At 38.2% G+C, this 22,338-nt stretch overlaps 3 protein-coding genes across 4 annotated transcripts in view; 1 reads left to right on the top strand and 2 right to left on the bottom strand.

Moving 5' to 3' along the window:
- The window catches only part of LOC137268878 (short-chain dehydrogenase/reductase 3-like), a 308,772-nt gene that overhangs the window by 168,726 nt on the left and 117,708 nt on the right, over positions 1 to 22,338 (bottom strand). The window lies entirely within an intron of this gene.
- The window catches only part of LOC137268873 (D-glucuronyl C5-epimerase-like), a 307,371-nt gene that overhangs the window by 203,367 nt on the left and 81,666 nt on the right, over positions 1 to 22,338 (bottom strand). The gene's annotated exons all lie outside the window — the stretch shown is intronic.
- On the top strand, positions 17,804 to 19,345 carry LOC137267650 (paternally-expressed gene 3 protein-like). Its single transcript, XM_067802126.1, has one exon. It carries the CDS (start codon positions 17,804 to 17,806, stop codon positions 19,343 to 19,345), a length of 1,542 nt encoding a protein of 513 aa, XP_067658227.1.

Genomic DNA, 22,338 nt, shown 5'->3' with positions numbered 1-22,338 from the left:
TGCTGTTGAGCACTGGATTGTTCAGCCCAAACTCAATTATTTACAGACTGTCGCTATATAGCTTGAGTACTGCTAAGTGCGGCATAAAAATAACCTCACTCACAAAACTAGCATGAGGATACTAAAACTAGAGAGTGATAGCATGAGAACCTCACGAGAAAAATATCACTGAATTGTTCACCAGAAATGGGCTTCACACATTGTACGTAAGTGGGGAATCAAACCTGGTCCTTCAAGCCAAACAAACACTTAAACCACTAAGCCACCACTCCATAACCTGCTAGTTTGAAGCATCCTTGTTAGCACTACATAGCCACATGATAAGCTGTTGTCTTCCCTACTATGCTGCAATACTGCCTTCACTCAAGCCATGAATGTCTCCTCAGAGTGACTGGGGATTTGTGAGAGAGAACTTGTTCTCGGCAACCTACGCTGGTCACAAGAAAGCAATACATGGACTGATGACCAGGATAGGTGACTTGGTTTATCCAAAGTGTTGCAAATAGTAGTTTCAAGGAACAAAATTAGTAGTCATGTAAATGCTTAAAAGCATGATGGATTCTGAGAAAGAAAATATGACACTAGTCAAGAAGGAAGCTTTAATTTCACATACCTACTTCGGATAATCGAATGGAAGGAATGGTTGCATTCATTCATTCTCTGTTGAGTGGGCCAAATTGCAGGTACTGAAATCAGCTCCAGATTTCAGATAGACAATTTCACTAAAATGCATGATACTTTTATGATCTTTTACTTGCATGATTCCCATTCAAATCTGTCATTAAATTTGATGAATGGAAGGAAAGAGGCGACTAACGGAATCTTGTGGTCAGGTTTGCTGACTCTTGTGGTCAGGTTTGCTGACTTGGAAGACACGTTTAGCTCCCAATTACATACATCAATCTCATACTGTTGATCACTGGATTGTCTGCTCCAGACTTGATTATTTACAGACCGCCATAGCTGGAGTATTCCTGAGTGCAACATTAAAATAAACCTACTCACTAACTGCACAGATTGGTACTCATGACATCAATCGCTGGATTGTTGAGTCAAGATTTATATGTCAGCTTGGGTGAGTGAGTGAGAGAGCTGATGGTTTCTGCCCTGCTTGTAGCAATATAAAACCAATATCATGACGGAGGCCCGCATTGTACATTGTACCCATGTGGAGAATGAAACCCCGGTCTTCAGTGTGATGAGAGAACACTTTAACCACATGACTACTTCACAAACCCTCAAACAGCTGGAATACTGCTGATCGCACGAACACACCAAGAAAATAAATCCGCTTCATGATACTCGACATTATTCTCACTGAAGTAAATGAGCGATCAAGGAACTGATTTCAGAGCTTCCACATCAACGAACAAGTTCAATGCTAAGTATCCCATTACGATCAGGTACTTAAGAAACAGGGCAATCAAACAATTAATAAATATCGTGGCGAATACATGATCAATTTTCACCCCTATTTCATCCAATCTATCACGCACTGACTCAAAAGACACATCAATTTGAGTGAAAATGAGTCTTCATTTTTTAGCTAGGACTGTTTTCAATTTTGCCTTGTCAATATACCTCAGGGTGATATACGTTGGGAGGAAGAACATAGCAGATCGATTAATAATTACTCACAATAAATCACAGAACGACCAGCCTTCTGCCATAGTATTTCTTTATTGCTGTAATTATCACGTTAGTGCTTTGCTTGTAAGTTTATTTGCTGATAATCACAGCCAATCAATACTGAAGATAATACGCAAGTTGCACCATGGGATTGGAATAGAATGTCAAAGCACCAGAAATTGTTTAAGGAACCCATGGCAAAATATTGTAGGTGTGGAATACCATATTGACTTTCTGGTCAAAAACAAATACTATCTCACAGGGTAAATACATCACCAATAGTCTTCAAACTTTGGCTGGATCTATTCCGTGGGCAATTAATCGCAGATATTCAAAGCTGATTGTAGTATGTATTTCAGCAACCGTTAGGTAGATAATGTTCACTTCACCAATCATTGTGTGTATTTTGCTGACTGAAACATGTATTTCAGTACTTGTGGTGTATATTTAACTGATAGCGGAGTATATTTCACTGACTGTTACATGTATTTCAGCACTAGTGTATATTTCATAGATTGTTTCATTGATGTTTACTTCATCAATCGTCGTTTATATTTTCCTGGCTATTATATGCATTTCACCAATCGCAGTGTACATTTTAATGACTGTCAGGTATTATAATTTCACCAATCACCAAGCTTGATGTGTATTTCATCAACATCATCAAATATATAATAGTGCAAAACTGAAAAAAGAATCACACACACAAATAATATTTTTTTGAATGTGATTATGCAAGAGGAGAAGGCAAACCCATTATCCTTAATCATTATCAAACAAATCAATGTGAACAATTAACATAGAAATACCGTGAGAGTTACAATGATTTTATCACACTACAAATCATAATCATTCTATATTTCACAATCCTTTGTGTCTGAGCGAATGACTGTTTGAAAGCTACTTTGAATATTATTGCTGTCACATCGGAGTGAGAAAGAAGGCACAAATTAAGTCAGTTTCAGATGTTCACAAATGATTAAAAACAATGGACTGAATATGGTGCTGGCAGAATCAGAAATACCATCAGAGCAGCTAGGATTCATCACCGGATCCTCTAAAATACAAGGGACATAACTCTCTCAACAACAGAGCCTCCCATGCCAAACCCTGTTTGATTTATGTGATGAATGAGTAAATGCTTTTCAATCAAACAATCCCAATATTCCAGTGGAGTGATAACTTTTCTTATCTGGACCAGACAAACCAATGACTGAAAGCATGAGTGAACATTCACTTGATCTAAACATCTTGTGATTCTTAATTACTTCAATAGGTATTACATCACAGATAGGCTGCATATCCAAGAACTGATACGAGCAAAATGTCACAAACTATTGCCCTTTGACCCTATTTGAAGGTACACCAATCAAATGTAAGTAATAAATACAAATCCTTCAAATTTAACAGCACATTACTCAAATGGGGTAGTCTAATGGTTAAAGCATTTGCTCATCATGCCCAAGACTGGGGTTCGATTCTCCACGTGTGAAGCCCATTTCTGGTGTCGTCACAATATTGCTGGAATATTGCATAAAGTTGCATAAAACCATGTTGACTCACTTGTTATGAAATTTTAACATACTTTAGGATCTATTCTTCTCAGCTGCCTCTCTGTGTGTTGGAATATCATACTTGAGAAAAGTTTCATAAATGCTTTGATTATTTCCAGATCCCTTCATCCTGCATTGACTTATCAAATGACAACCCATGAAGGTCCAGGGGTAGAATAGGCCTTCAGCAACCCATGCTTGCCAGAAAAGGCGACTATGCTTGTCGTAAGAGGCAACTAACGGGATCGGGTGGTCAGGCTCGCTGACATGGTTGACACATGTCAGCGGTTCCCAGTTGTGCAGATCGATGCTCATGTTGTTGATCACTGGATTGTCTGGTCCATATAGGTGGAGTATTGCTGAGTGTGGCGTAAAACTAAACTCACTCACTCACTATTAAATGACAGTTGAGGTGAAACAGAAATGAAAATAAGGGAACAAAAGTTTTTAGTTTTGAGCAGCAGTGCCACACACTTCTTTATACACAGTTGTTATGGTAAGTCTTTGTAAACATAATGAATGGTAAGACGTTGGGTAAAGTCTTTATTCAACTAAGCTATGTAATGATGAATGGTAAGACGTTCGTGAGTTCAACTCCATGCTGAGTAAAGTCTATATTCAACGAAGCTAGGTAATGATGAATGGTAAGACGTTTGTGAGTTCAACTCCATGCTGGGTAAAGTCTTTATTCAACGAAGCTTTGTAATGATGAATGGTAAGACGTTTGTGAGTTCAACTCCATGCAGGGTAAAGTCTTTATTCAACGAAGCTGTGTAATGATGAATGGTAAGACGTTTGTGAGTTCAACTCCATGCTGGTTAAAGTCTTTATTCAACGAAGCTGTGTAATGATGAATGGTAAGACGTTTGTGAGTTCAACTCCATGCTGGGTAAAGTCTTTATTCATTGAAGCTATGTAATGATGAATGGTAAGACGTTTGTATGTTCAACTCCATGCTGGGTAAAGTCTTTATTCAACTAAGCTATGTAATGATGAATGGTAAGACGTTCGTGAGTTCAACTCCATGCTGAGAAAAGTCTATATTCAACGAAGCTATGTAATGATGAATGGTAAGACGTTTGTGAGTTCAACTCCAAGCTGGGTAAAGTCTTTATTCAACGAAGCTATGTAATGATGAATGGTAAGACGTTCGTGAGTTCAACTCCATGCTGAGTAAAGTCTATATTCAACGAAGCTAGGTAATGATGAATGGTAAGACGTTTGTGAGTTCAACTCCATGCAGGGTAAAGTCTATATTCAACGAAGCTATGTAATGATGAATGGTAAGACGTTTGTGAGTTCAACTCCATGCTGGGTAAAGTCTTTATTCATTGAAGCTATGTAATGATGAATGGTAAGACGTTTGTATGTTCAACTCCATGCTGGGTAAAGTCTTTATTCAACTAAGCTATGTAATGATGAATGGTAAGACGTTCGTGAGTTCAACTCCATGCTGAGTAAAGTCTATATTCAACGAAGCTAGGTAATGATGAATGGTAAGACGTTTGTGAGTTCAACTCCATGCTGGGTAAAGTCTTTATTCAACGAAGCTGTGTAATGATGAATGGTAAAACGTTTGTGAGTTCAACTCCATGCTGGGTAAAGTCTTTATTCAACGAAGCTGTGTAATAATGCAGTTTCATTTTGATGATTTTGAAATCAGACAGGTATTAAACCATTACAATTTTGAAGTCAAAATATTTTGCTTCAATGTTTAGTAAAACAAAACACTTCAGTAAAACATAACTTTATATGGACTGGAGAATTTTCCATTTTAGCAAAACTGGTCAAGACGTACAAAGGTGTAACAATATGAAAATAAAACAAAAACTGTGTCCAGGGACATGGATGCAGCCGCTGCTGTAGGAAGAGTTCCCTACACTGAGAGTGCTTTGGTGATTAATTCATGCTAGATAAATATCATGGTTGATTATAAAAATAGATATAATCAATGTGTCGAAGGTAAATACTTATTTGTAAATGTATGTCACAATGAACTCAACACACTACAATTAAACCTATATCACGAAGGGTCATGGTACAAGGGTAAATAAACTAGCTACAGCAATATCACTCTGGAGGCAAGTGAAAGCAGTAGGTCGCTGTAGAAGCTAAAGTGCTACGTTTTGGCAATTTTTCTGGAACATATTCAATATGGCAGGTTAAAAGTGAACACATTCGGGAGCCCACTGAAGTACTTGAAAACACTAAAAACAATGTGTTGAGGTGTTAGATAACACAACCTATTATTATGTAAAGATCTGAGCAAATTTAACAAACAGGGTTCAATCAACATCCTTGCAACTGTGAGATGCACACCTTTCAAGCTTAATCAATTCTGTTGTGAAGTTTTTGTGGAGAAGTGGATAGACTTAGTCCCCTAATTCACGATCAGATGAAATGTCTCTAAACATACAAAAAGAAAACTATAAAATACAAAACAAAATATGAGATGCACATCTTTAGAGTGTCTACAAAAGACATATGTAACCTAAACGACTTTTTGCACAGTGGTTTTGAGGAGCAGTAGATGAAGCACATGCCTTGCTGAATGGGACGAACCGGCTAAATAGAACCAATTTCAACTAAGTTTAAACATAGAACGTAAAAGTGACAAATTTAGAAATTGCATAAAAAATTATGAATGCACACCTTTAGAGTCCCTATGGAAGACATGTAGAAGTTCATTCGATTCTGTTGAGCAGTTTTTGAGGAGAAGCAGTTGATTCCCATCCCCTATTACACTATCAACTTAGAGAAATTTAGCAAAATGTAGCCAAGTTCAAATGTCTCCAAACTTACAAAAAAAATCAATACAAAAAAACAAATATGAGATGCACACCATTATAGTCCCAAGAAAGCCCATGTATAAGGTCATTGAATTCCGTACAGCCCTTTTTTTGTGGAGCAGTGGATAGAGTACAATCCTTCTTTCGTATGTACGTGTGGACATGGATGGTAATATAACCCTAATGCCCTGAACCATAAATGGCAGGGGAATAAAAATTATATATTTATATCCCAATGCTCATGCTACTGCATTCATGTATCACTTCATTTTAAATTTATGACTATATTTAAGAGTGTTTTCACTTTCTAGTTTGTTGTTTAACTAAGTGAGTGAGTGAGTGAGCTATATGGCAGCAGTCTGTAAATAATCGAGTCTGGAACAGACAATCCAGTGATCAACAACATGAGCATTGATCTGCGCAAATAGGAATGGACGACATGTGTCAACCAAATCAGAGGGCCTGACCATCTGATGCCGTTAGTGCCTCTTACGACAAGCATAGTCGCCTTTTAAGGCAAACAAGGGTTGCTGAAGGCCTATATTCTACCCCTGGACCTTCACAGCTCTGTTTAACTAAGTCAGTGAAATACAAAATGGAATATGCCCAATCCATGCAATAGTGTAACTTATTTTAAAGTGGGCCTTTTGTGATATGCCTAAAAGCAGCATTTTTCACAATGTATTCCCTTCAATGTTTTACAGAAATGATCAAATATCATTTAAATGTTTTCACTTAAGCAATTACAGATATTAGCCATCACATATTCATGAATAAATATTTGTATTTGTAACTATACAATCATAAACATATTGAATTCACCTTGTGCAGCATTCACCCCAGATAATTTCTGAAAAAATACACATTACCCCTGGCAGGAAGTTTGGAAAACTAATTTACTACCCATTATCCCCTCCTCTTACCCATCAGTCTCTTTCATTATCCATCATGCTAATCTGGAAATACATATTATTTCTTCAGGTTCTACAAGCAAATTATATTTTTCGCAAACTCAACATCTTGTAAATAAAAAACAAAACATTTCCATACAAAACAACCAAAAACTGCAAATTGTATGACAGATTGTGTATTCTACGCAGCTGAAGACAAAACAACTGCAGTTTGTTTATTGATTCTTGCCTACTTGGATTTCGCTCTGTGCCTAGGTGTTACAAAATATGTTACACATTGTCTGATTTGATCAGAACACAAATCCAACAATATGAAGCGCATAATAATATTTCTGAAGATTATCATGTCCTGAACTCTGCTTGAAATGAACACATTCACCATGAACTGTTTCATCACTGTCTCCATAACAACATCTGCTGATGTTGCATTATGGGTAATGGAATATTCTAGCCACACAGTGAACACAAATTAAATATCTAGTATGAAAATTGTGAGCTACCCCCAGTGCTTGGGTAGATGTTTTTGAGAGTCAATCAACACCAAGTAGTTGTATTTTTAGATTTGACAATTTACATTTTAAAGTTTGTGCAAAAGTGGGAATAGAATTAAATCCATCCTAATTATCTAGAGTGCTAACTGTGGAATATTACTGCAGGTTGAGCTTGCACATTGGTTTTTAGTTTCATACTTCAATGCAACGAAAGAAATACACAGTCAGTCCTTAAGTGACTGAATGAGTGATTACGGTTTTATGCTGCTTTAGGCAATATCACGGACCTTGTTTCATCTCCTTCATGTATAGTGACCGAATGAGCGAGTGAAAGAATGAGAAAGCAAGAAAGTGAGTGAGTTTAGTTTTACGCCGCACTCAGCAATATTCCAGCTATATGGCGGCGGTCTGTAAATAATTGAGTCTGGACCAATCCAGTGATCAACAACATGAGCATTGATCTGCGCAATTGGGAACCGATGATATGTTAACCAAGTCAGCGAGTCTGACCACCCAATCCCGTTAGTTGCTTCTTACGACTAGCATAGTCGCCTTTTGTGACAAGCATGGGTTGCTGAAGGCCTATTCTACCCCAGGACCATCACGGGGTAGGCAAGAAAGGAGGAGATAGAAAGAAAGAGAGAGAAAAAGAGAGAGAGGGTGGGCTGTGTTAATGCAGGGGGCACAATAGATGAACTTCACACACCAATATTGGGAATCAAACCACTGTCTTCAGAGTGATGAGCAAACATTGAGCATTGGGCTCATCTCACACTCCTTTGAAAAAGAGTCAGGGAGGGAAAGGGAGACTTTATGGTGGTATAAGCGTAGATGCAGGGTGAATTTTGTGTAAATCGTATATGCCGGATGTATGAAACTATAAAAAGTTATTGCTATTGTCAGTTCTAGTGACCCAGTGTGTTTATTATTCTGGTTCTATCACAATGTCAAGTTGTGGAATGAACTAAAGTAAGAAATGAGTGATTGAGTGGATGAGTCTTACTTCTGTTTAGAGACAAGTGATTTAGCAAAGTGGGGTCGGTTTCAACTGAACTGAACTATATTTATGCTCTGACCGAGTTAACTGGCTTTAGAGGTACATGATTTCATGACTGTTAAGTACAACATACATAACACAACATTTACAAGATGTCTACATGTATGATACATAAGTGGTAATATGAAAATGTTGCTTGGTTGGGGGGCATTGCGTAAAACGATGTGTTATTATTTTTTCAAAAAATAACTTATTTACTAATTGTTCCTTGTTCATTATAAAGAAAAAAGTTAAAGTGGTTAATTTTGAGGATCTCTGGCTACAGTAATAGTTGTAGAGATATTGTTTTCTTATTGAGGACTAAGGAAGGACAAATAAACAAAACAGGAAATTCATCTTCAATATCAATTAAAAACAAATGGTACATATTCTTTCCTTTAGGGGTGTTTTCACCATCATCCTATTTCAACTCGAAGGTGAAGGTTTTCAGATTCAGAAATTAATGTCCTCCAATTATATAACGTAATGAATTCACTCTCGTATTTGAATTCAGAATTTTAAAAAATATTTTAACAAGCTCCGCCTGCAAATTATTCTGTGTTTGATATTCAAATCTGTAGCTCAATTTCTTTCCTTTCAAGCAAAATTTCAGCAACATCACACAACACGAAATTGTGGTAGTGAAGGCACATGTGTTAAGCATTTATTGCTTTTGTAAGAGTCAAGTGCACAATTACCAGGAACTGAAAAACCAAGAATAACCTATTTATCTCACAGTCCCTGCACCATACTTTTTCCGTCATTCCAGAGCACTTTCTACAACGAGTGAGTGAGTTTTAGTTCTATGCTGCTTGAACCAATGTTTCAGCTATATCACAGCAGGTACACCACAAATGGTCTTTACACATTGTACCCATGTGGGGAACTATAGCTGGATCCATAGCATGATAAGCAAGCAACTATCCCACTGCTGCCGAAAGATGAAGGACAAAATATCAGAAAAAATACACTAAATACAAATAAAAAATTAACTTTAATTCTTAATGCTGAAGTTCTGGTTAACCTAGTCATCAAGATTTACTTGATAAATCATTGTTGCAAAAAACAAAAGTACAAAAAAATCAACACACTTCTGTTTGAAGAGGCTTTCCTTGAGGCAAGCAAATTCAAAGAAACAACAGTCTTGTATTTCCCAGACAAAACAATGCCCATTAAAACAGACTTCCTCTCTGACACTCTTCCATACATTTTGATCATTATCTAATCACTAATCTAAATGAAAACAACATTGTTGATCCTGTCAAACCCCCTAGCCCCTCAAGCCGACCTAGTATGTGCCTGCTAAACCAAGGATGTCCAGCCAAAGGTCCAGTCTGCATGCCTTTGGGTGTACACAGCAGCAGGCCATGCTCCACCCCTCTCTCTGTGTTTGCTTTGACCAATGGGGCTCAGAAACATTTGTCCGATATTTCGGGCTGCAAGTCACTAAGCAGAATTGCACACATACCATTTCTCGGAATTTCCCAAGTTCCAGGATTTGTAATGCTCTGACCAACAATGCAATTCAAATTGCAGCCCTTGTCAAAATTCACTTGCTAGGGAATAGTTTGATTGTTGTGAGAGCACACAAGAGGGATAGCCCTCTGTAAATTGTACATGTTTTGTTGTACCTGCCAGATACTCAATTACAGGAGCCTACATTTCATGACACAAACTGTGAGGAAGCTTCATCTTTGTGCTTTGCCTCAGTTAAGTACTGCAGCACTTGATGAACATTAGATAATTAAATCTTGTTTCTACGATAGTATGACTTTAATGTTCAATGAGAATACAAAACCATTAAGAGTGAGAGAATTTACATTTAAAGCAGACAATCCTTCAACAACCATATAAGTATCAGTATTGTCCATCTATTGATGGTGTGTCTTACAAATTTTCCAAACATTATCTGAATGGATAAACACTGTTTTACTCAACACTGAGGAAAGTTCCAGGTATATCAGGCCGGCTTTATGTTAATAGTGAGAGAATGAGAATGGGTTCATGCCACACTTGGCAATCTTTTCACAATATTGCAGCAATATCATGGCTGGTGATACCAAAAATGGGCTTCCCACAATGTACACATGGGGAACTGAACTCAGGTCTTCAACAAGCAAATACTTGAACCACTAGGCTACCCCAGTGCCCTGTTGGTAAGTATAGCTCTTTATAGTTCACCTTTTCATGTGTTAGTATTTAAGTAATGAACACTCCAGCTCTTGAATGATCTGTCCTAGGCTAATACTAGGATCTTTTAGCTTTGTTTAGGCCTAGGGACGATAATGACTGAAATCCTGTACACCTTGCGAGGATCTCATGCAAATTATTGGATTTCTGTTATCTTGTTAGACTCTAAGCAATTTCTTTTGATTATTGAACAATAAATAGATGCTGAAGAGTCTGAACTGATATAACTTTGACACCAACAAGCTTTGTGTTTGAGAAAATAAATTTACCAAAAATAGACAAGACATCTGATATGTTCTGCTTAGGAACACTGAACACAATTCAATGATTATTCATGGGAATCTTTCCAAACAGATTATTAAAAAAAGATTTTATTCATGGTGTTTCTTATGGACCAAAAGAACAATCTTATCACTAGACAACAGTACATCAACTTTGATTTTAAGCGATTTGAGATGGTAACCCAAGAACGGCATCTGTATATATACTGGACAAAATAAGTTAGGGATATTGGTATTTATGTGATTGATATTACATCAGGGTGTCAATGAATAAATAAATCATTATTCATAAACCAGAAAATTACATATAACCCTAACTATATTTGTCCAGTATATAATATATAATATATATATTCTCCCTGAATGTATTGATTATTCAAGGGTTAAAAACGGGGAAAGCTGTACATATCTGGAACCACTGCCATTTGCTCTTCGACTTGACAAGATGCTCAGAGCCCTGCTTCAACAAGCGATCACAGCGTCAAGGTGATCGTAACTAATAAATTATCAAAATTAGAGAAAAGGTTATGAAATAAACCACAGATGCTACCTGGTAGCAATTATGTTTTTATTCCATCATCAAATACATATATCAAAACATTTCAGTAGTTTGGCACTACTGTACCAATGTAATGTTTAATGTGGATATTTACTTGACCAACCGGAGAATTCTACTTGACTCAGACATGTGGCAATGTTATTTTTCAATCCTCAGAAAAGTTTCACATAACTGCTCATCATTTTTTACGCTCATATCCTGTCCAAAGGATCATGGAGTCAGTCCTTGCTTAGGCTGAGCAAAACAAGTACCATGTTTTGACATCATACTACAGGTCTGAGTATATGCCGTTAACTTTTTAAGCTGATATCCTGTCCGAAGGACCATGGAGTCAGTCCATAGGATGGGCAAAAGAACTGCCATCGTTTAACATCATACTACAGGTCTGAGTATATGCCGTTTACTTTTTAAGCTGATATCCTGTCCGAAGGACCATGGAGTCAGTCCATAGGATGGGCAAAAGAACTGCCATCTTTTAACATCATACTACAGGTCTGAGTATATGCCGTTTACTTTCTAAGCTGATATCCTGTCCGAAGGACCATGGAGTCAGTCCATAGGATGGGCAAAAGAACTACCATCTTTTAACATCATACCACAGGTCTGAGCCCTTGATTCTTGAAGCTGATGTTTGAGGATCTAACAACAAACAATCCACTCTCAAGACTAACATGCCATCCACAAAACCATGGAGACAGTTCCCCCTCGTCTCTAAGCAAATAAAGAATTAATCTGAATATCACGATAAAAAAAATAAACAAGACTCAAATTAAATACAAAATTTACAATGATATGAAAAAGCTGCAGAATAATCCTGTGACATTCTATCACATGTTGCCTTCATTCATTGCTGGTGCATTCTCGCCTGAAGCCGACATTAAACAGAAGGTGACTAAAAAGTTTTCCCTCACAAAGCCTCTTATGGTTCGAGAAAAATTAGCTCCTAAAGGACAGAAGGGAGTATTCATCAAATTGGAAGATCCAGTCATTGAAATAGACAGCCATCAAAACATTCATATTAGCTAGAACATTCTCAAAGGTGGTGTAATCAATTTAATGACTTCTTTTCCATCTTCCTACTAGAATTCTGGTTAGAACTGGTCTTCAGCAAACCATGCTTGTCACAAAAGGCTGGGGATTGGGTGATCAGGCTTGCTGACTTGGTTGACACATGTCATCATATCCACATCACATGCATAGATCGATGGTCATGCTGTTGGTCACTTTATTGCCTGGGATAGACTTGATTATATAAAGACTGCTGCCATATGGCAGGAATATTGGTGAGTGCAGCACTAAGCAACAAATCCCCCCACCCAACCCCAACACCGACTCTCTACATAATGGTTACTTTACAACTTACCCACCTATTCATCTTGTTTAGACAATAAATTCACTTCCAACTGAAGTATGCCTCCTGGGCTCCATTCCTTCAAGCAATCGTAGTGCTAAGATAATCGTAACTCCAATACCTTAACATAGACTTATGACTGCCATAGCACTACTATCGCCTTGAGGAACAGGGCCCTGGACACAAGTTCAGGATTTTCATGATTCATCAACAGTTTCCGACACCAGGTATTTCCATAAATTGTCGCACACAACCTTGCACCAAGGAATGTAAGAATCGATCTACAAACAGTGAATGTGTTCACTGACGAAAACCCAATAACGACAGAGCCACATGGCCCCACAGACCGCCTGATTCTATCTCTGTAACATTTGCACCATTAGATTAAGACGCACATAATTAAAGGGTAAACAAGAATATGGAAAAATCACTAAAAATATTTTATAATAACAGGCCACCCCAATGTCTATAATCAAATAACAACAGAAAACATATGATACATTATCCTGAATATTGAATTAATAACTGACTATCAAATTCAATAATGATACATTTTGGGGAGGTCTCAATTTTTCATCTCATGCATGCAACATTCTTGCATGATAAACCTTTAAATTTCAGAGAGAGAAAGAGATGTTTAAAATGTAATGGAAGTGAGGGAGCACCAAGACATAAAGATACTGAGCACTGGCCACTAATTTGCCTCAAAGAGGATGAATGAACTTGTGAGGATGTGTCATATTCATCTTAAACTCCCATCAACTACAGCATTATAACATTTTTATATTCATCATATTCTCAATACCAAGCTGGATATAACTTTTCCACTATCTAGAGAGCTATCATAATTTCACAACTACATAAAAGGATCAATTTCCCCACTACTTAAAGGGATATCACAATCTCATCACTAGTGGGATATCATAATTTCACACAACCTAAAGGGATATCACAATCTCATCGCTAGTGGGATATCATAATTTCACCACAACCTAAAGGGATATCACAATTTTCCACTACCTACAGATCATAATTTTAACAGCATGTAAAGGGATATCATAATTTCACACTGCATAAATGGATATGATCATTTTCCCATTCCATAAATGGATATCATAATTTTTTCACTACCTACAAAGATTTCATAGTTCACTCATCACCTAAAAGGACATCATAATTTTCCCCCTCTCCATAAGAAGGGATATCACAATTTTCCCATAACCTAAAGGGTTATCATAATTTTCCCCATTACTTACAGAATATCATAGTTTTCCCCATTACCTACAGGGTAAAATAATTTTTTCCCACTACATAAAGGGATCTCACAACTTTCCCCACTCTATAAAAAGGCATGTGATAATTCCAACTCCCCACCAACACACCCACACAAATGGACATCATGTTAATGTAACCTAAAGTGATATCACAATTTTTCCTGTACCTAAAGCGATATCATAATTTGTCCCAATACCTAAAGTGATATAACCACCACCCCCACACACATAAAGTGATATCATAATATGTCACAATACCCAAAGTGATATCATAATTTCCCCACACCTAAAGCGATATCACAATTTGTCCCAATAACTAAAGTGATACCATAACTTCTCCGCACTTAAAGTGATATAATAATTTGTCCATACCTAAAACGATATCATAATTTCCCCATACATAAAGCGATATCATAATTTGTCCCATACATAAAGTGATATCATAATTTTCCCCATACATAAAGTGATATCATAATTTCACCACTCCATAAAGGGATATTATATTCTCAAGGGTTATCCTAAAAGGTATTTAGAACTTGGATGAACATTAACATATGACACCTTTTAAATACAACAGCTTCTTTTTCTTATTTTATATCATGACATTTCACAGCTAATTCTTGCTCCACCATCAGATGAAACAATCTTCCAACAAACTAAAGTGATCTTATGATTTACATATAGCCTGAGGACTTATCTGAATGTTCAAATTACTTAAAGGTTCATCTTGTTTCTTTAGTCTAAAAGGTCAGTATCTTTTCATCAAAGTAGAACCAAATCAATACTGAGACTCTCGAAATATGTCACTTATAAACATTAAGTTCCCATCAACTTGAAAAAAAAAAAAGAGTCAAAATCAAGGTCAACATTATCAATTACCTTGAAAAATAATTGAACGTAAAGGTAACGCACGCATGCACGCACGCACGCGCACTTCTCTACACAGTATAAAGAGACAAGAGAGACAAGGTGCAGGGGTTGGGTTTATCTTTCCAGTATGGAGAGACAAGGAGAGACAATGTGCAAGGGTAGGGTTTATCTCCACAGTATGGAGAAACAAGGAGAGACAAGGTACTGGGGTGGGGTTTCTCTCCACAGTATGGGAAGGAGCTACAGGAGTTGCATGTTTTCTTTTAAAATGATTCTTCACTGTGATAGCTAACTATGGTTATGATATATACAATAGTAACAGTATTACAATAGTGACCTTGTTTACCTGGTGATCACCTCCAATATATCCCAACAAAACTGGTTACCTTCCTACATTTACACATACTAGCCTGAAAAACAGAGAAGAATGTTGATTTTGCTAAAGCCAAAACAGGTGTTGGGCAAATGCACAAAGATGAACCAATACCTCACACACTAGGGAGACCAATCCCCATATAAAACCAGCATATGCTGATTAACGTCTTCACCATTCCAACAGTCAGTCAAACTAAACGAAGCAAATATACATGCATCACACACAATTTCAAAAGGTGCCAATATCTAGCGAGCAAACAGGAAATTTCTCTGTCCAGATGAGTTTACTTTTCAAAAGTGTCAAGACACATTTAGCTTGTCTAGAAATCTGGCAAGACAGAGTTATAATTCCAGGACAGGTGAGTGCAGCCGCAGGTGTTGGGGAACAAAGAGCATGTAAATGAGCAGTTCCTTCCGTTTCAGCAAACCATATTCTAATTCATCATCAAAAAGCTGCAGTTCACAATTAATGGATATCATTTGTTGGAATGCATTTTTATCAACAGAGATTGTACGTTGAGAAATACCTTTTGTTAGGAGAGCGTTCCCATCTGTGTTGTGTATGCTGTTGGTAATTGTAATCTAACTCTTGGACTGAAATCACAACTGGTGGTCATCATTCATGGAGAAATGTCTACTCTTTTGAATTTAAGCTCAAATGTAGGTGATGAATTTCAAGCTTCCTCTTGACGAAAAGAAAGACAAATGGGGTTGCAATTTCGGTGAACTTTTGTAATGCATTTTAGAGATTCATTTGGCTTTGATGTTTGTTGTTCTTCACTATTATCACTGTCATCATCATCTTCGTCATCGTCATCGTCATCATCATCATCATCATCAACATCATCAACAGCTGAAGCATCATTGTAGTCAAAATCCCGCAATCTGTTGATCAATTCAAGGATTCAAACAGATTATCAGTTAAGGCCTTTTTAGGGCCTTTTAATTCAACAAATTTAAGGCTCTTTAAAAATACACATAAAACACGTAGCCCAACAAACATGTGGTTGTTCAAATGTGAGATTGGCCATCTTAGCTACACTGCAGTGATTGTAATTTATACTTTGCGATGGTGATAAATTGACACACATTGTCATTGCAGGGTATTTTTCAGGCATGTTCCCTGTCAAATCACTTCTTGACTCATTTTGCTGAAATTAGGGCCTTTTCAGTGCAAATAAATGGTATTTAGGGTCTTTCCACGGCTCAGATGTATTTAGGGCCTTTTACAAGATTCAAATTTCAGACCTTTTCAAGCCTCAGTAAACCCTAAATTTGGGCACATTTCACTAAAGAAATAAAAAAACATCCTTGGTTTCAAACACTGTACACAGACAACACCCAATTTGTTATCTTCAAAATTTTCAAGTAACTTAGAAACGTCCATAACAAAAGTTTTACATATGTAGAGGTAATATAAATTGTAAAGTATAGTTATGCTGAGGTAATGAAAATAAGCTGGGAATAAATCGCCAATTTTCAAGGTATGCCCTCAACTTTGAAGTATTTTTCAAGCAGAATGTTAATACATAGACAGTTTAAGGCCTTTTCAGGCCCTCTGAATCTCCTCAAACCTTCATAGCATAAATTATCTTGGGTCAGATTAAACGAGGGTGCTAATAAAACGGTTCATTGTATTTATCAAGTCTGTAGCACGATAGCATATAAGGTCACAAGTCAGTCAAGATTTGCTGACCAGTATATTCTCTTTCGACACCTCATAAAGAGCAGGTGTCTTTACCAGACACCTTGTAGCCCTGACTGCGGACAGAATGATGGTTCTTTAACAAACACTGTGAAATCTTCACCGAGCAAATGACCATTCAGACCTTCGATAATGATCCCAAGCCCTTAGTTGATGTTAGACTCTGCAAACATCAACTGACGGAGGTGGTAAATGCAAAACCATAATTAGGGAAGGATTTAGTTGCGAGTCAACAGCTCCTGTCTGCATCCGAGTCAGAGTAATAATGGCACCCGGTAGTGGAGTAGCTTACCATTGTTTGAGGATGACATGAGTATAATGTTGAAAAGATTTCTCCATTTCAGACATGGAGTTCCAGAAGGGGTCCACTCATGAAAAGCAATGGAGAGTTTTGTCTAGACAAGAGTGCTGTGAATGAGAATGTAGGTACATGTATGGAATGCCTTTCACAACAAACAAGAAGTATATCGTGGTGTGAAAGGAATACATTTTATTTAAAGGGTATGGACAGATAGTAAGGAGGGTCACTTAAGTTGGTGCCAGTTTTATCTGAACAAGATAGTTTGACATTTGGTGAGTGTATTGTGTAGTTTGTCAGCACTGAATTTACACTGGCAGCCAGCCCATAACTTCTTTGATTTTCTTTATTCATTATTCAAGCTTTGCATTCATTCTTGTACATATATCCTTACCCTCAAAACTTGCAGCCATACAACTTGCAGTGCATCAGCTAGCTAACTCAGTATCCCTAACTTTACCAACTAGTATCTCCATTCCACTTCCGATGTAATGACCACGCGATATTTCTTGACCACCTCATTCTCCTCGCCCTTCAAACTCAACATCCTCACCCATCCAACTCAACATCCTTGCCCTTCCAACTCAACATTCTCGCCCTTCCAACTCAACATCCACACCCATCCAACTCAACATCCTCGCCCATCCAACTCAACATCCTCTCCCTTCCAACTCAACATCCTCGCCCATCCAACTCAACATCCACACCCATCCAACTCAACATCCTCGCCCATCCAACTCAACATCCACACCCATCCAACTCAACATCCTTGCCCTTCCAACTTGCCCTTCCAACTCAACATCCACACCCATCCAACTCAACATCCTCGCCCATCCAACTCAACATCCTCACCCATCCAACTCAACATCCTCACCCATCCAACTCAACATCCACACCCATCCAACTCAACATCCTCGCCCATCCAACTCAACATCCACACCCATACAACTCAACATCCACACCCATACAACTCAACATCCTCACCCATCCAACTCAACATCCTCACCCATCCAACTCAACATCCACACCCATCCAACTCAACATCCACACCCATCCAATTCAACATCCATGCCCATCCAACTCAACATCCTCGCCCTTCCAACTCAACATCCTCGCCCATCCAACTCAACATCCTCTCCCATCCAACTCAACATCCTCGCCCTTCCAACTCAACATCCTCGCCCATCCAACTCAACATCCTCTCCCTTCCAACTCAACATCCACACCCATCCAACTCAACATCCTCGCCCATCCAACTCAACATCCACACCCATCCAACTCAACATCCTTGCCCTTCCAACTCAACATCCTCGCCCATCCAACTCAACATCCTCACCCATCCAACTCAACATCCACACCCATCCAACTCAACATCCACACCCATCCAACTCAACATCCACACCAATCCAACTGAACATCCTTGCCCATCCAACTCAACATCCTCACCCATCCAACTCAACATCCACACCCATCCAACTCAACATCCACACCAATCCAACTCAACATCCACACCAATCCAACTCAACATCCTCGCCCATCCAACTCAACATCCTCGCCCATCCAACTCAACATCCACACCCATCCAACTCAACATCCACACCAATCCAACTCAACATTCTTGCCCATCCAACTCAACATCCTCTCCCTTCCAACTCAACATCCTCGCCCATCCAACTCAACATCCACACCCATCCAACTCAACATCCACACCAATCCAACTCAACATTCTTGCCCATCCAACTCAACATCCTCTCCCTTCCAACTCAACATCCTCGCCCATCCAACTCAACATCCTCGCCCTTAAAACTCAGTATCTCTATCTCAATAAAAAATTATCTCACCCCACCAATTCAATATCACCACCCTTCCAACTCAATATCCCACCCTACCAACCCAATACCCCTTGCAGTAACAACTCAACATGCCAGTCCACCCTACCAAGTCAACATTCCCACCCTATCAACTTAATATCCCCACCCTCCCAACTCAATATCCTCGCCCTTACAACTCGGTATTCCTATTTCAATAAATAATTACCTCGCCCCACCAACTCAATATCCTAAGCTACAAACTCAATATTCCCCACGCTACCGCTCAATATCCTACCCTATCAACACAATACCCCTTGCAGTACCAACTCAACAGCCCAGTCCACCCTTCAAAGTCACTATCCCCACCTTACCAACTCAGTATCCCTATCTCAATAAAAAATTACCATGAACTCAATATACCCACCCTTCCAACTCAATATTCCCCACTCTACCACCCAATATCTCACCCTACCAACTCAATATCCCCCACTCTACCAGCTCAATATCCCCACCCTCCCAACTCAATATCCTCGCCCTTCCAACTCGGTATTCCTATCTCAATAAATAATTACCTCGCCCCACCAACACAATATCCTAAGCTACAAACTCAATATTCCCCATGCTACCGCTCAATATCCTACCCTACCAACACAATACCCCTTGCAGTACCAACTCAACAGCCCAGTCCACCCTTCAAAGTCACTATCCCCACCTTACCAACTCAGTATCCCTATCTCAATAAAAAATTACCATGAACTCAATATACCCACCCTTCCAACTCAATATTCCCCACTCTACCACCCAATATCTCACCCTACCAACTCAATATCCCCCACTCTACCAGCTCAATATCCCCACCCTCCCAACTCAATATCCTCACCCTTCCAACTCTGTATCCCTATCTCAATAAATAATTACCTCGCTCCATCAACTCAATATCCAAAGCTACAAACTCAATATTCCCCACGCTACCGCTCAATATCCCACCCTACCAACCCAATACCCCTTGAAGTAGCAACTCAACAGCCCAGTCCACCCTACAAAGTCAATATCCCCACCCTACCAACTCAGTATCCTTATCTCAATAAAAAATTACCTCACCCCACCAACTCAATATACCCACCCTTCCAACTCAATATTCCCCACTCTACCACTCAATATCCCACCCTTCCAACTCAATATCCCCCACTCTACCACTCAATATCCCACCCTTCCAACTCAATATCCCCCACTCTACCAACTCAATATCCCAACTCTACCAGCTCAATATCCCCCACTCTACCAACTCAATATCCCCCACTCTACCAGCTCAATATCCCACCCTACCCACTCAATATCCCCAACTCTACCAACTCAATAGCCCAATTCTAGCAGCTCAGTTCTCCTGCACTGACAACTCAATATCCCTCCCCAATAATCCCATCTGAACCCCAGTCAAACAAATTCATTATGGAGACAAGTGGGGCTCCGAGTGCTAACAACTTTTTGTCTTATTCAACCGACCAGAATAACAATATGGCTTTATCATGATTTAAGTACTGTAATTAAGCAAAATTCTTTGTATCTAACATTGTACTTATTGAAAACCGATTCTCTAAAAATACCTTCCACTTAACGACACAGTTTTCTGGAAACAAGAATCCTTATGATTCCTTAACAAGCACTCAACCAGAAACAGCACTGTTCAATTATTAATTCTTTCTACTGTAAAACACCCCTGTCCATGGAATATCCCAGAATATCACATTCCAATATGTTACACTCCAAAGAGCAAGAACAGACTAATATCCCCACATGCTTCGCTCCCCAAATCGCTGACTGTACAAACATGTATTTATCAAGCATAGATCTCACTGACATGTCAAAGGAGACAGCATTATTGACACAAACTGGTGATATTTGGTGCATACCACTCAATGCATAATGTTCATGAACTAAATGGAATTTGTAAGCTGTGGTTTAGTGGGATATATCATAGGATTATTGTTCACAGTGATGTTCAGCTGAATGAAGCACTTAAGACTATTGTTGTTTCAAACTATACGTAAATTGTAACTGATCCAAACATGGGCGATCTATACAAAAGACAAGTACTGAAATGCTATCATGATTTATAAGTCAATAACAGACACAATGGCTTCAAAATAATCTGAATCCAAACTGCACACTGTCCAAAAGTCAAATGTACATGAGTAAAAAGGATAAAAATGATAAAAATGGCACAGACGTACTTCATCCTTTAACAAGAAGGAGTGAATAAAAAAATATTTCATCTGTAAAACTGATTAGTTACATTACCAAGTTCAAAACAGCGCATGTCTGTTAAGCCAAACATTATAAATCACCCAGACCAAATACTATTAACCCCTAATGTCCATCAAGGTACTTAAGAGGTAAAAGGAGTCAGCATTATGCATGAGTGATCTCCCCTTTGTTAGCTCTTTTGACACCAGGGGCCCCTGTGGCACCAAGTTGTTTTCACCAAGATTTAGTCATATATTTTTCACAAGGACCTAGCTACATGTTTGTGTTGCTTTAAACTCTTAAGCAAGGTTTTTCATCAAACCATCAGCATTATTTCTTTTTATCAATAGTTTTTGCAATCTATAATGAAACTGAAATAACAGTAACTTAAATAACATTGTTAAACAACCATTTCCAGTCTTGACGTTCAAGTACAAATTAATAAGTATAACATATTTAATGTGTGATATGTTTTAGAGAAAACTAAATGCCAAGTTTTTTTTATAAAAGCTGTTGAACAATCAACAGTTTGTGGAAAAATGCTAAAACGTGCTGTGGTTAACAAGGTGATGACTCACACAAGCATGGCTTTAATGCCATAAACTAAAATGCAAAAGGCTTTTAAGAAATATAAGAAATCCAAAAGACAAAGAGAGACCAAACTCATTTTTAGCACAAAAAAGGTGTTCTATCTGCATCTCAGAATTTCCATTTTTTATTTTAAAAATATGTTTTATTAAAAAAAAAAACCCACCTTAATGCAGGGCACTTTGGGAGGAAAACCTGTCTACTGTGAAAAAAAAAAGAGAATTTAACTTGTTCAATTTTGGTAAATGATCTAGGTTTTGTGACACAGCAAATATTATATCAGCTTAAGTTGTCGGTCTTAATGTAATGAGAACGTTCAATACCAGATATTCCACTCATTCAAATAACACGAACACAAAACATACAAACATACATCACAGGTA

This window comes from Haliotis asinina, chromosome 16 (assembly GCF_037392515.1).
Source record: "Haliotis asinina isolate JCU_RB_2024 chromosome 16, JCU_Hal_asi_v2, whole genome shotgun sequence".
Lineage (NCBI taxonomy): Eukaryota > Metazoa > Mollusca > Gastropoda > Lepetellida > Haliotidae > Haliotis > Haliotis asinina.
This window is presented reverse-complemented; position numbering and strand designations above follow the sequence as displayed.